The sequence below is a fragment of the Protomyctophum parallelum genome (genome assembly GCF_964188405.1).
Source record: "Protomyctophum parallelum genome assembly, chromosome: 14".
NCBI lineage: Eukaryota > Metazoa > Chordata > Actinopteri > Myctophiformes > Myctophidae > Protomyctophum > Protomyctophum parallelum.
The window spans coordinates 19,127,574-19,141,510 of record NC_139709.1 but is presented as its reverse complement, the minus strand read 5'-3'; the positions used below and the strand labels follow the sequence as shown (position 1 = coordinate 19,141,510).

Sequence of the window (13,937 nt, the reverse complement as noted above, 5' to 3'; positions counted from 1 at the left end):
CAGTGGTTCTCAACCTGTGGACTGAGGCCCACTGGTGGGCCATCAGGTGGGCCCCCATACAACCGGCAAAACACTAAGATTGTAATGATAATATAACATTAATATAAAAACTAGAAGATTCACGATTATCGAGCAGCTCGCCCAGTACAGTATGATAAAAAAATATATTTTTTATCCCACGATTTAGTAACCCATTTTTCACCCCTGTGTCTGTCATCTAATGTGATCCTGGGCTCTACACACCCCCACCAACCTAGTCCCCATACATGGGGGACAAGGGGAGAGCAACGGACTTGAACTCATGCTTCCTTCATGCCTGAGTGTCCAAGTTGCTCCTTTACACCTGACAGGGGGGAGTTTCCCTGGTTGGACGTATAGCGCGTGGAAGGAACACGTTATTCCAACCAGTTCCTTTCCCCTCCATCAGGCGCCCCGGCTGGCCAGGGGGAGCCCAATACAGTATGATGATGATGTATTGACCCATATGACATCACAGGTAACCAGATAAAGTTTAGACGGAATAAATAAAGTCGGGCAATACTATAGTCTGGTTGCCTACTGCAACCACACTACAAATGTCATGGTATATTTTTCTTTCAAAACTTGAAAAGTGAGTTCTCATTGAGATTCCGATACATAGAGTATACAATGTTAGTTCCACTGATCCAAGCCGGAACACAATCCAACAGTGAGGAACAGGAATCGCTTTTGGAACCTTTACAGGAACCGGTTTTATCACACTGGCATGTGGACTTCAGTCAGGTCTGATATGCATTTACAATACCGTTGGTTCTCAAATGTATGACTGTGTGTCTGTGTGTTTCACCTGCCAAGACGAGGTGAGCCCTGCTTCTGTCAGCGTAGCAGCATAGCAGCTCCTCAAAGGTCTGCCTCACGTCTGGATTGGTCAGGGCCAAAACGTCATCGGTGTTATGGCCGTGAGATGCACCAATAAGGCTGTAAGTGAAAATGAAAATGTTTTTCCAAAACTCCTCTGTGGGATTGCCAGCACCAGCACCCATATTTCCTAAGGGCATCGTCTCTTGACCAAGTAAGTAAACTAGTTGTTTTATAGTGGTCAGCGTACTAGTTATAGATAGATAGAGTTTTTATTAAAGTGTCCTACATCATAAGATGCCCAGCCCGCACGGGCTTACAAGACACTCACAAAATTGTACATATATAATAATACATATACACAAATAGACAGTTACTCATGGATACATCGTTCTCCAACGTAACTGCCATGCTTTCTCAATACATTTTCCAAAAACAAAAACTTCATTACTGAACAACCAATTTAACATAAAGCAGTCAGACATCCAAAACAGATCTGGGTTCTTATCCTGAATTTTTTCAAATAAAACGTCTCTTAAATCATGGTATAGTGGACAATAGAAAACAAAATGAAACTCATCCTCTACAACTCCCAGGTCACAGAGAGCACACAGTCGCTGCTCCCCAGGAACGCCAGTATATCTGCCAACCTCAACTGCCAGAGGTAAAGCACCAGTTTATATTTGACTGTATTAATGTTACAATGAAGGTTATTTAAAAAATATGGGTTTAAGTCAGAAATTGAGAAAATTGAGGAGACCTCTCTTATCCACGGATGATTACATATTTTATTCCAATTAAATATAATTTTTGTAAGCCTCTCTTCTGGCAGTTGGATAAGGCGATTCCATAACCTGATCATCTCACATCTCTGCCTTGTCAGGCAGCTTTCCCAACCTGTGTCACCTTCAATGGCCAACTTAGTGGTATACTTATGCACCCCGAGAAAACACCTCAACGCTCTACTCTGAATGTTTTTACATTCGGTAGCCTCCTCAAAGCCCCACACACCTGCTGCATAAAACAGAATGGCGTCATAGAGCTTGGTAAATGTAGCAAAACCTAAATCAGGGCAAAATGTTATTTTACCTAGTATGGCACCTAATGCTCTACCTGCTGAGTCAGCCAATACATTCTTTCCCTCAGAGAAACTCATATATTCATGAAAAACAAAACCTAAGTATTTGTATGAGGGGGAATAAGTCAAAGATAATGACCCGAACATAAAACTGTGGTTACTTTGCTGTACAGCCTTCCTTCTGAAGTGTATAATCTGAGTTTTCTCTCTGTTAATCGAAAGTCTCCATTTACTGCACCATAGACATGCAATATTCAGCATTTTTTGTAAATTTGACTCATTTTCAGCCATCAGAGCAATATCATCAGCATATAAAAGAATACTCAAATTAATGTTTTCCATTGTTATACCCAAATTGGCCTGCTTAATTTCCTGGGCTAAATCGTTTACAAAAAGGGCAAACAAAGTGGGGGAGAGGACATCACCCTGCTTCACACCAAATGGTGTGGGGAACCAACCAGTTCTGAGGTCATTTAACTGGAAGCAAGCGACTGGGGCTTTGTATAAAGCTTTGATGGCATTATAAAATGTACCACTAATACCAGAGCAAAGTAACTTATATTCTAACAGGTCTCTGTTGATCCAATCAAACGCTTTTTTAGTCAATAAAACAGACAAATGTGTTTTACCCTCCTCTAATCTAGCTCTTACTATAGATGACAAACAAAAATATGGTCAATACAAGCCCTGTTTTTTCTGAAGCCGTTTTGTTCATCCACCAACATGTTACTATGCTCCAGGTAATCAGTAAGTCTTTTATTTAAAACACTGGAATAAAGCTTATAGACTGTACTGAGCAGACTGATGCCTCTATAATTTAGAGGCACTCTAGGATCGGCCTTTGGCGATTTTGGAATGGGTATAATTATCGATTTGTCCCACACAGAGGGTATGATGCCTGTATTGAAACAAACTTGACATAAGGAATGCAGTACAGTCAACATTTGAGGGGATTTAAGCACTTCATTGGGGAGTTCCTCCACACCTACTGCCTTTTTTAATTTAGCTCCGTCTATAGCATCCTGAACCTCCTGTATGGTTATATCATTATTCAGTATATGCTGTTGGTAGTATGTTGTATGCTCATTGCACATCCTCTCCTCCAGCTCGCATTTCAGTTTACAAGTTTCTTTTAGGAACTGCTCATTGAATAGAGGAAGATTACAGCAAGCATACAAATCCCTATAATCATTTTCCCACCGTTTTACTATCTGATTGGTTTCAAATGATGATTCACCATTTTCCATTTTCTTGGGTTGTGCTACCATTTTGCAGCTGATCTTCAATCTCAGTAAGAGCATTTTGGCACGTCTCAGAAGACAGAAAATGTCCCGGTATATGCCTACTCCATCTCTTTCCACCTGGCTGAAGACAGAAAATGTCCCGGTATATGCCTACTCCATCTCTTTCCACCTCAGAAGACAGAAAATGTCCCGGTATATGCCTACTCCATCTCTTTCCACCTGGCTGCGCCAGCGGGTCTATAGTCTGACTCTGAGTGTGAGCTAACCCACCTGCCTGAAAGCGCACACAGAGCACCGAATGGTCAGGCAGTCTGCTGCGCTCATCCAATAGCCTAACAGCATTATATCCAGATCTTTCTACCAGCTCAGAGGGCGTGTAAACACAAAATTCGCGGCATGTTTTAAAATCAGCATGTGGGGTTACAATGTAGTCTACCACAGCTTTACCCCGTGTAGAAATAGACGTGTAATTATCATTTTCTGGGTTTAGCCTTCCATTAAGCACGCAACACTTAGAGTCTTTCAGAAATTCAATAAAGGTTTGTCCATGTTTATTCACCCCCTTGTCCAATACAGTCCTAGAAGGAATATCATCTTCATCAACATAGTCTTTTAAATCTGTAATTCGACTATTCAGGTCACCACAGATGTAGGTGGCGTCTACATTAACTGTGTATATCAACGTCAATAAATGATTAAAGAAAGTATCTGCGTTCCGCCCCCATGTTGACGTTTCAGGAGATAAATAACAGGAAATAATAACAAAAGCATATTGTGTCTCCTTGTGTTTAAAACGCAGGCAGATAATTCCATCGTGGACTTTATCCACAATATTAACAGCGTACTGATCGCAGACAGTATTCTTAAAACAAAATCCGACACCACCCGAGGCCTTGACAGCTCTCCTGTGCGCAGTACGGTTATGTCCGAACCAGGTAAATCCCTCTATAACAAGAGAGTCCTCGGATAAATGAGTCTCGTTCAAAGAAATGAAATCAGGATTCAGGGAATTGAGCATTACTGTTCTGAGCTCACAGTTTGTTGCAGTCCATCCGTTAACATTCCAACTGACCAGCAGAAACGGTTCTGTACTCACGGGTCGGGCATAGTCTCCGAGTCCACACCCGTCGACGGCGTCCTGCTATCCCGCCTGCTAGCAGGCCTGCTTGCGCTCTCGCCGGTCCGTTTCAACAGCCGCCCGTTTGCAGCCACGTAGAGATTCTTCCCCGCCTCCGGTATTTCACGCAGCAAGGTTCTGAAGTTTAGGTCCACTAGCCGTTCTGTGTGTGATTTCGCCGACGACACAAACACCTTTTGGAAAGTGTCACTGTCTTTGAGCTTGGATTTCCTGCGTAGCACGGCCACCTTCTCCCCTGTAGACCGCAGTTCCACCTTCACCAGCCCTGGCCGGCTTCCTCTCGCACGAATGCGCTCCACGGCAATTAGTTCAGGCATTGGATCACACTCGAGGCCTGTGTACAACAGGTCTGTCACCCGGGCAGTCAAATCCTCGTCGTCATCTTGTGGCAATCCCCCTATTATAAGTGAGACATCCGGATCGAATCGAATTTTATTCGGTATGGCCCTAATTTCCATACTTTCTATATTCTCCTCAATCTTTTCCATTCTTGCGACCATAATGCCCACTTCCAGGTCCAGATTCGCATGCATGTCCTTCACAGCTTTCTCCAGCTCCTGTCAAACTGTCAATTTTATTATTGACTTGCTTTTCCACTGCAGACTGCATACGGTCCATTTTCGCATTAAGCGCTTTGAGTTCATTCATAACGGCAGAATCACCGCTATCACCTCCTTCCGCTTCTTTGTTCTTGCGATCGCGTTGTCTCGTACTATCAGCCATTATAATGTTCAAAACGAGACGACCCGGGTCGTGACCAAGCGTACCTCTGTAAACTCCGCACCATGTGGCCAAGCGTACCTCTGTAAACTCCGCACCATGTGACCAAGAGTACCTCTGTAAACTCCGCACCATGTGACCAAGCGTACCTCTGTAAACTCCGCACCATGTGACCAAGCGTACCTCTGTAAACTCTGCACCATGTGACCAACCGTACCTCTGTAAACTCCGCACCATGTGACCAAGCGTACCTCTGTAAACTCCGCACCATGTGACCAAGCGTACCTCTGTAAACTCCGCACCATGTGACCAAGCGTACCTCTGTAAACTCCGCACCATGTGGCCAAGCGTACCTCTGTAAACTCCGCACCATGTGACCAAGCGTACCTCTGTAAACTCCGCACCATGTGGCCAAGCGTACCTCTGTAAACTCCGCACCATGTGACCAAGCGTACCTCTGTAAACTCCGCACCATGTGGCCAAGCGTACCTCTGTAAACTCCGCACCATGTGACCAAGCGTACCTCTGTAAACTCTGCACCATGTGACCAAGCGTACCTCTGTAAACTCTGCACCATGTGGCCAAGCGTACCTCTGTAAACTCTGCACCATGTGGCCAAGCGTACCTCTGTAAACTCCGCACCATGTGGGTGAATGTGTTCAGTGACCAAGCGTACCTCTGTAAACTCCGCACCATGTGGGTGAATGTGTTCAGTGACCAAGCGTACCTCTGTAAACTCCGCACCATGTGGGTGAATGTGTTCAGTGACCAAGCGTACCTCTGTAAACTCCGCACCATGTGGGTGAATGTGTTCAGTGACCAAGCGTACCTCTGTAAACTCCGCACCATGTGGGTGAATGTGTTCAGTGACCAAGCGTACCTATGTAAACTCCGCACCATGTGGGTGAATGTGTTCAGTGACCAAGCGTACCTCTGTAAACTCCGCACCATGTGGGTGAATGTGTTCAGTGACCAAGCGTACCTCTGTAAACTCCGCACCATGTGGGTGAACGTGGCCATGGGAATGCGTCCTTGGGGCCGGGGCTTCCTGGACAGGCGTAGTATTTCCTGCCATGTGACCCGCTCTTCCTGTGAGGAGAGGTCACTGCAGGTACTCAGTATGGCGTGTAGGTCTCTCTCCCTCAGGCCTACAAGATAAGAGGAGAATACCGGTATGCACTTTGCAAAAAGAGCGATAAAGAATATGAAAATGAACATGGTTTAGTTTGTGTGCCTCTGCATCTTGCTTTTCCTGTATTTTTCTCTGTTTACCCTTTTTTACTGATATGTTGTGCCGATGCTGTTGATTTGCCCTTTCCTATTGTCTTATTTATTTGTTTTGTTTGAAAAGAAGTCTTCATCTATTGTGCTGTGAATTGGGGGGTGCAACAGCTTGATAGAACGAATGGATTGTATTGATTACAATACATTTTAATAAAAGAAAAACTAATTATAAAAACCACAATATTCATATTTGGTTGATGAACTGTGGTGAAAGCTCACCAGCCGTGCTGACAGTGAGAGCTGCCAGGGCCCAGCGGAGACCAGTCACCCCTCGGTACTGGGAGCACAGTCTGTCCAGACTGTAGTGAACCAGCTGGCTCAGTGATGGAGGCAGTCTCTCAAGGCTCTCCTTCATCTAGGAAGCACACACAGAGAGATATACAGACACCACACCACCACCACCAGATAAGAAATGATTTACTTTTATTATTTATATATTTTGCTTTACTATTCTCTCCCCCACACAGCTACTTGTCTCTCTTCAATGTTAAGCGGCTGAAAACAGACCTTGTCAAAGGACGCAAAGTTTCTCAAGTCTTCACAGGCCAGGTGGAGATACAAAGGACTCACTGCTCCTTTCTTCATCATCAGGGTCTGGAGCTACACACACACACACACACACACACACACACACACACACACACACACACACACACACACACACACACACACACTCTGAGTCTCATGTACAAAACAACAATCCATGAAGATTCTACAGTTAATGCCAATTTAAATGTCAGCAGACACTGTAGACACAATATTAAACAGCCTTTATCTCAAGTAATAAAGAGAGGCACCGGTAATTGACAGTGGAGTCACATGAGCACCAAGCGTGATAAGAACCTGGTTGTTGAACGCAGAGTCACTGAGTTTCTTTCCAAAGACATCAAGGCCCTTCTGGACGATCTCCTTCCGGTCGAGCATGGACAGCTGTCCCAGGACTAACGACATGGCTCCTTTCTTCTTGGCCAAAGTTTGCAGCAGGGCTGAATTGGATGTGACGCTTATCACCAAACACGTACCCTGATAGCAATACAAGAATACATAATATTACTTACTGCACACAACCTCACTGTGAAATAGTCCCATAGCAGGTATCCTCTGAACCCATTCCTGTACTTAATTAGTAAATATATTTTTTGGTAACTGCGTGGTTAAATAAGAGTTTAGAAAACTCTCGTGCATTGACCAGTCGTTCCCGATTCGGTATTATGGTGATGATATGGTATCATGTTCAATGACTAATAGGACTAATAGTCAAGGACTGACTCATACTGTACATACTGACCCGTGGGACCTGCTGTGGTATCCAATCAGAGTTCAGCTGGCCTCTCCGATCGCAGACGAGGTCCGCCCCATCTACCAGCATGGTCAGTCGCTGGCCCTTCTGGTCCCCACTCAACATGGAGTGGAAAACCGACAGCAAATCTCTATGATGGAGAAAGACTATGTGACTGGATGAAAAATAGCAGATCTACAAGCTCATAGCGCACCACCGAGTGGCGCGCTATGAACTTGTAGGTCTGCTATTTTTTTTTTATCGTAAAAATGCAGCACAGATCTTTGAATAGGTATATATTCTTTCAGAGCGAACGTTCTTTTTAATTTCGACGTCAGGCCTAAATGGGTTAATACGACCGTTTAGGGCTGGGCGATTATCACTATATTTTGACGAAATACCTCATACTATTGGATGGTATTGTGACGATAATATCGTACAGGGAGGCTAGCAGAACCTTCACTAAAACAGCCGGGACAATGTTCCACACGTCACAGACTCTTCTGAATGAACTTCAGACTCAAATAAAGATGAAGTGTCAACGCACTTGTATGACAAAGGAAGAGGAGATTCCTCCTGACTGTCCCTCATCTTCCTCAACCATTGGACGAGGCATCGTAGAAGGTTCTCCACGGAGCGTGCAGATTGGCTGGAAGCTGTGGAGTAGGAGATGCCAGTGGCCAGTGTCTTGTCAGACTTGTCAGAGGCTCTGAGAGCGTTGCCAAGGGCAGCCTGTACGGAGGGACAGGGAAGAGGACAAATGACCACGGTAACAAGGGGTGAGCCGACGGTAGGGCTGTCCAGCTGGTAGTTTGAAGATGTACGCAAGCCTGCAAAGCCATTCACAGTTTTCGCACCTTGCAAACCTTGCTAACAAAACCTGCCGATTGACGCCCCCCCCCCCCACACTAGTTAAAAAACATTTACTTCTGTTACTAGTTAGTTTGTAGTGCATCGTGATGCATTGTGAGCTTCTAGATCTGCAATTTTCAAAAGATGTTTATGCATTTGAAAACTTTGAAATGTACTTTCTACTTTAAGCACACTTTGATACCAAAACCTTTGTACTTTTACTCAAGTAAATGTTGAATTCCAGAGTAAACTGACATTTCGGCCCATAAGCAGCGCAAGGAAGGCCTACAGGCCGAAATGTTCACTGCTGGGGGTGAACCTGCAATAAACAAGAATCTTAAATGGATTAAAAGTGAGTGCTGGTATTTCTTTCTATATACATTTTTAGGCAAATTATGTGTACAGTCTTACCCTCTCCTCCTCCTCCACCTACCATGAAGACAGTCTTACCTCCTCCTCCACCTACCATGAAGACAGTCTTACCTCCTCCTCCACCTATCATGAAGACAGTCTTGCCCTCTCCTCCTCCTCCACCTACCATGAAGACAGTCTTGCCCTCTCCTCCTCCTCCACCTACCATGAAGACAGTCTTGCCCTCTCCTCCTCCTCCACCTACCATGAAGACAGTCTTGCCCTCTCCTCCTCCTCCACCTACCATGAAGACAGTCTTGCCCTCTCCTCCTCCTCCACCTTCCATAAAGACAGTCTTGCCCTCTCCTCCACCTATCACAAAGACAGTCTTGCCCTCTCCTCCTCCACCTTCCATAAAGACAGTCTTGCCCTCTCCTCCTCCTCCACCTACCATGAAGACAGTCTTACCTCCTCCTCCACCTACCATGAAGACAGTCTTACCTCCTCCTCCACCTATCATGAAGACAGTCTTGCCCTCTCCTCCTCCTCCACCTACCATGAAGACAGTCTTGCCCTCTCCTCCTCCTCCACCTACCATGAAGACAGTCTTGCCCTCTCCTCCTCCTCCACCTACCATGAAGACAGTCTTGCCCTCTCCTCCTCCTCCACCTACCATGAAGACAGTCTTGCCCTCTCCTCCTCCTCCACCTTCCATAAAGACAGTCTTGCCCTCTCCTCCACCTATCACAAAGACAGTCTTGCCCTCTCCTCCTCCACCTTCCATAAAGACAGTCTTGCCCTCTCCTCCTCCTCCACCTACCATGAAGACAGTCTTGCCCTCTCCTCCACCTCCACCTACCATGAAGACAGTCTTGCCCTCTCCTCCACCTCCACCTATCACAAAGACAGTCTTGCCCTCTCCTCCTCCACCTTCCATAAAGACAGTCTTGCCCTCTCCTCCTCCTCCACCTACCATGAAGACAGTCTTGCCCTCTCCTCCTCCTCCACCTACCATGAAGACAGTCTTGCCCTCTCCTCCACCTACCATGAAGACAGTCTTGCCCTCTCCTCCACCTACCATGAAAACAGTCTTGCCCTCTCCTCCACCTCCACCTACCATGAAGACAGTCTTGCCCTCTCCTCCTCCTCCACCTATCATGAAAACAGTCTTGCCCTCTCCTCCACCTACCATGAAAACAGTCTTGCCCTCTCCTCCACCTCCACCTACCATGAAAACAGTATTGCCCTCTCCTCCACCTCCACCTACCATGAAAACAGTATTGCCCTCTCCTCCACCTACCATGAAGACAGTCTTGCCCTCTCCTCCTCCTCCACCTATCATGAAGACAGTCTTGCCCTCTCCTCCACCTATCATGAAGACAGTCTTGCCCTCTCCTCCACCTACCATGAAGACAGTCTTGCCCTCTCCTCCTCCTCCACCTATCATGAAGACAGTCTTGCCCTCTCCTCCACCTACCATGAAGACAGTCTTGCCCTCTCCCGGTGCTCCCTCCACCAGCAGGATGCCTCCTTTGGACCGGGCCTCCTGGACCTTGTCCACAGCCTCGGCCAGCAGCTTGGCTCTGCCGTAGAACTGCCTCTGTAGTGCCCCCTGGTGGACCTCCTGCTCTCTGACGTCCAAGCCAGCCTCTGCCTCATCGTCCTCCTGTTATTAAATCAGATCTTTAGTAAACGGCTCCAGGGTTCCATATGCTGGGGGGGGGGGGGCAGGTCCATGCCACTGCTGTTGATATCTTCAAGGTCACTTTTTACATTGGCCTATTTGTCTTACAACAAAGTATACATACAGGGCTTAAGTGGTTGAGAAAATGTCCCTCCCTCTATTTCTTTTACAAATTGAACCCTGAACATCTCCATATTTGTTAAACAAGAATGACTCACGTCATAATTGCCAGGTGCAGCACGCTCACTATGGGTTTTTATCTCGCATTAGTTTAGGATACGGCTTCACGTTGCAGCGTTCAGACTATGGGTTTTCTCCCCCATTGGCTTAGAGGTGCTAGAGGCAGCTAATCATGAAAAAGTGTCCACTATCGACAGTATAGCCAGATTGCACCTGGCAAAATATTGCTCTTGGGTATCATTGTCAAAGATTTGTCATAACTGAATAGATGGACAATACATGTTTGCTAAACATGAGTAGGGACTTCTTAAGTGAATGAATCAAGTCACTTACTTCCACAAAGTGCTTCAAGACAGCCGTCCAAAGGTCCTCCAGAACCGCCTTGCCAAAGTCCTCCAGACCTTTGAGGTAGGGCTTCCCGTCCACAACCCCACCCCACTCACACGGATAACTGTCACAGAGAGGTAGCGTCAATAGGGGGTCACTTTTCACTAAATCTCCCTTTGAATGTACAGCTCCAGGAGAATACGAGTTGAGCTGAAGAAGCACTCACTTTTCAGTCACTTTCACACCACTAGCCAACATCCTCGCCTTCAGGTCGGCCATTTTAGATTTTGCCTCTGCCGACTCTGGGGCAAAGTCCGACCTCCACGCCACTGGAACTGACCTTAGAAAGCACAGATGGATCTAAAAACCAGTACAACAACTTGGAAATGACCTTGGAAAAGTTCAATATCTACACCACTGGTTCCTGAACAAGCCCAGGTGTGTCTTGTGTGACAACTCACAAAATTAACATTGCAAGATATGAAGTTATTAATTATTTTTTAATTCACTATATCAGCAGACAAATTCCCCAATGTGAGGAAAATCATATACCCTAAAATGATATTCAGAACTTTTTATTTGGAATTTAGTAAAGGCTATAAGGCTATTTTGCAATACAGGTGTGCCTTGAGATCCTGACTTGCCTTTTGCACAAAAAGTTTGAAAACCTTAGACACTTTTGTATAAGTAAATGTGTAGGTCGCTTCGCATGCAGCCTGAAGATCCACCTGCGCTGATCATAGCAATCAAATCCAGATGTCCCGTTTGTGACATTTATTGGACCCAGTAACATCCCATCCGGATGTCACCTTTGTTTGTGACGCAATTGTAATATAAGGTATAGGATGTCATGTTTTGTAATATGAAATCATGCTGTATTAAGTAAAAATGTGCACTGAAACTGTAATGATGCTGCATCCATGGTGGGACCACGTTCTAACATACTTGGTGAGGTCTGGATCCCTGTAGTAGCAGAACATCTGCTGGTGTGCCGTGTCTGGGTACAGTGCCTGGAACTGACGGATCTCCATCTCTGTGATGGACAGGCCTGCCGGGGCAGTGGCCAACTGCACGGACAATGACAGGGATGTTACACTTGGAAATGCAATAATGTGGACAGTCAGTCCTAAGCATTGTATTTGAGAAACAAATCATATTTGCTTGCACTCTGAACAAAGCCATAATGCCATGACTGCACTTCATTTCAGTGAACCCACCCATAACCTAAAAACGACTGCCGCACTCATTAAAAATGCAGGCCCCGTATGAAGTTGAGATAACAACTTCTCACTCGTTTTTCTTTCTCTCTCTATCTTCCTTTTTCCTTTTCCTATTTATTTCGAGTTTGTTTTGTTTCTGTGGGCGTAAGGGGGGATCTAAAAAAAACTAAACAAAAAAACCCCACAAGACCTACAATATGATAGCCTACTGCTGCTTAATGTGATTATGTGCTGTCTCTCTGCAAATTGTGGAATTTAAAAAAAGTAATAAAATAATAATGAATGAATAAATGAATGAATGAATGAAGCCATGCGTTACCCAGCTGTACTGCGGCAGGTCGGGCAGGGCGGGCCGCGGGGGCACGAGTCCATAGCGCTCCCCCAGGATGCACAGCAGCATCTGGCTGCGACACACCTCCGACAGACACAGCTGCGTTGCGCGCTCCGACTCCTCCTCGGTCACGCCCCAGCGCAGCTCCACCTCCTGCAGGTAGAGGCAGTGTGGCGCAGCACGGCGCCGCAGCTCTGGGAAGACGCTGCGCACAAGGACGTCACGCTCGGCATGCATGTCCCGAAAGGTGGAGGAGATGAACACCCGCACGCCTCGCCACCTGAGGTCAACATGGAGGAGGTTGGGAGAGAGGCAGAGAGTGAGGGAGGGGTGCAGGGAGAACACCGCATTGAGATAAGGAAGGTGGATAGTTTCGTTACAGCTTTAGTCAAAGCTGCAATCTGTACATTTTATTCCTACCCGAGAATTGGAAGTTATTATTTAGTATACCAGTAAGACGACTGAGGGCGAGAAGCGACCTCGCCTGGCCTGGTCTTGAGTGTACAGGGTTTGATGAGGTCAGATCAACATATGGAATGTAAGAACAGGTCAGCTTTATATATTATGGAGATCAAAGGGTGGCAGCGGGGGCAGTGTCTTGAGTGTAGTACAGGGTTTGATGAGGGCCCAGGTAGGGCTGGGCCTTACTTTTCGGGCCTGTTGAGTATCAGTCAAAAGGGAGACATCGAAGAGGAAGGATGGATGGGGAAGGATAAACATATGGAATGTCAGAACAGGTTCTGACATATATCCATATACTAATTATGATGAAATCAGCGATCTCCATATGGGCTTAATTGCGATAGCAGGTCGCATTTACTATGACATCAGGGATCTCCATCCCTGAAGATGTCACATGATGTCACGAGACCTGGGCACCATATATGGGGGCTTTACTCATGTATGGGCATTTTGAGTGATACGCTGACTGGAAATGCATGATTCCATAGTTAACTGTGACCTACATTCGCAATAATATATGCCTTACTACACTTTTATTTTTGCGATATGTTCACCAAAATAAGCATAACAAGCAGAGACGTAGAGTTCCTTTATTATTAGGCTATAACAACAATTAGGCTATATCAACAATTGTCATTGTTGTTATAGCCAAAGCCAAAGACTGTCCATGAGTGACCGTGGAGGGAACATTACCTTAACCTAGGGCTGGTTGGTAGAGAGGTGACACTGGTTGTGGTTTGAGGTTGTGGAGTCCCTTGTGGAGGAGGGATGTTGTGCAGCTTGTCTATAAGCTCTACATGTTCCAGCTGCCGAGATGAACCGCGCTCTGCCACAAACCTGATGACACAGGAACACGAGAGGTCAGAGAGTGAGTGTGTGTGTGTACGCACACACACATGCATGAGCATGGAGTAAATGGGAGTGTAAAAAGAAAATCACACCCATGTGAA

At 45.9% G+C, this 13,937-nt stretch overlaps 1 protein-coding gene across 1 annotated transcript in view; it reads right to left on the bottom strand.

The window, feature by feature from the left end:
- tep1 (telomerase-associated protein 1) overlaps positions 1–13,937 on the bottom strand; it is a 49,511-nt gene that overhangs the window by 16,475 nt on the left and 19,099 nt on the right. The window contains exons 18-30 of the mRNA XM_083781263.1: positions 13,681–13,824; positions 12,514–12,805; positions 11,920–12,041; positions 11,201–11,314; positions 10,981–11,098; positions 10,261–10,449; positions 8,128–8,312; positions 7,590–7,731; positions 7,145–7,324; positions 6,809–6,901; positions 6,521–6,656; positions 6,000–6,165; positions 827–957 (exon numbers count right to left, since the gene is read on the bottom strand). Of these exons, the coding sequence (XP_083637389.1) occupies positions 827–957; positions 6,000–6,165; positions 6,521–6,656; positions 6,809–6,901; positions 7,145–7,324; positions 7,590–7,731; positions 8,128–8,312; positions 10,261–10,449; positions 10,981–11,098; positions 11,201–11,314; positions 11,920–12,041; positions 12,514–12,805; positions 13,681–13,824 (2,012 nt within the window). The remainder of the gene's footprint in view (positions 1–826; positions 958–5,999; positions 6,166–6,520; positions 6,657–6,808; positions 6,902–7,144; positions 7,325–7,589; positions 7,732–8,127; positions 8,313–10,260; positions 10,450–10,980; positions 11,099–11,200; positions 11,315–11,919; positions 12,042–12,513; positions 12,806–13,680; positions 13,825–13,937) is intronic.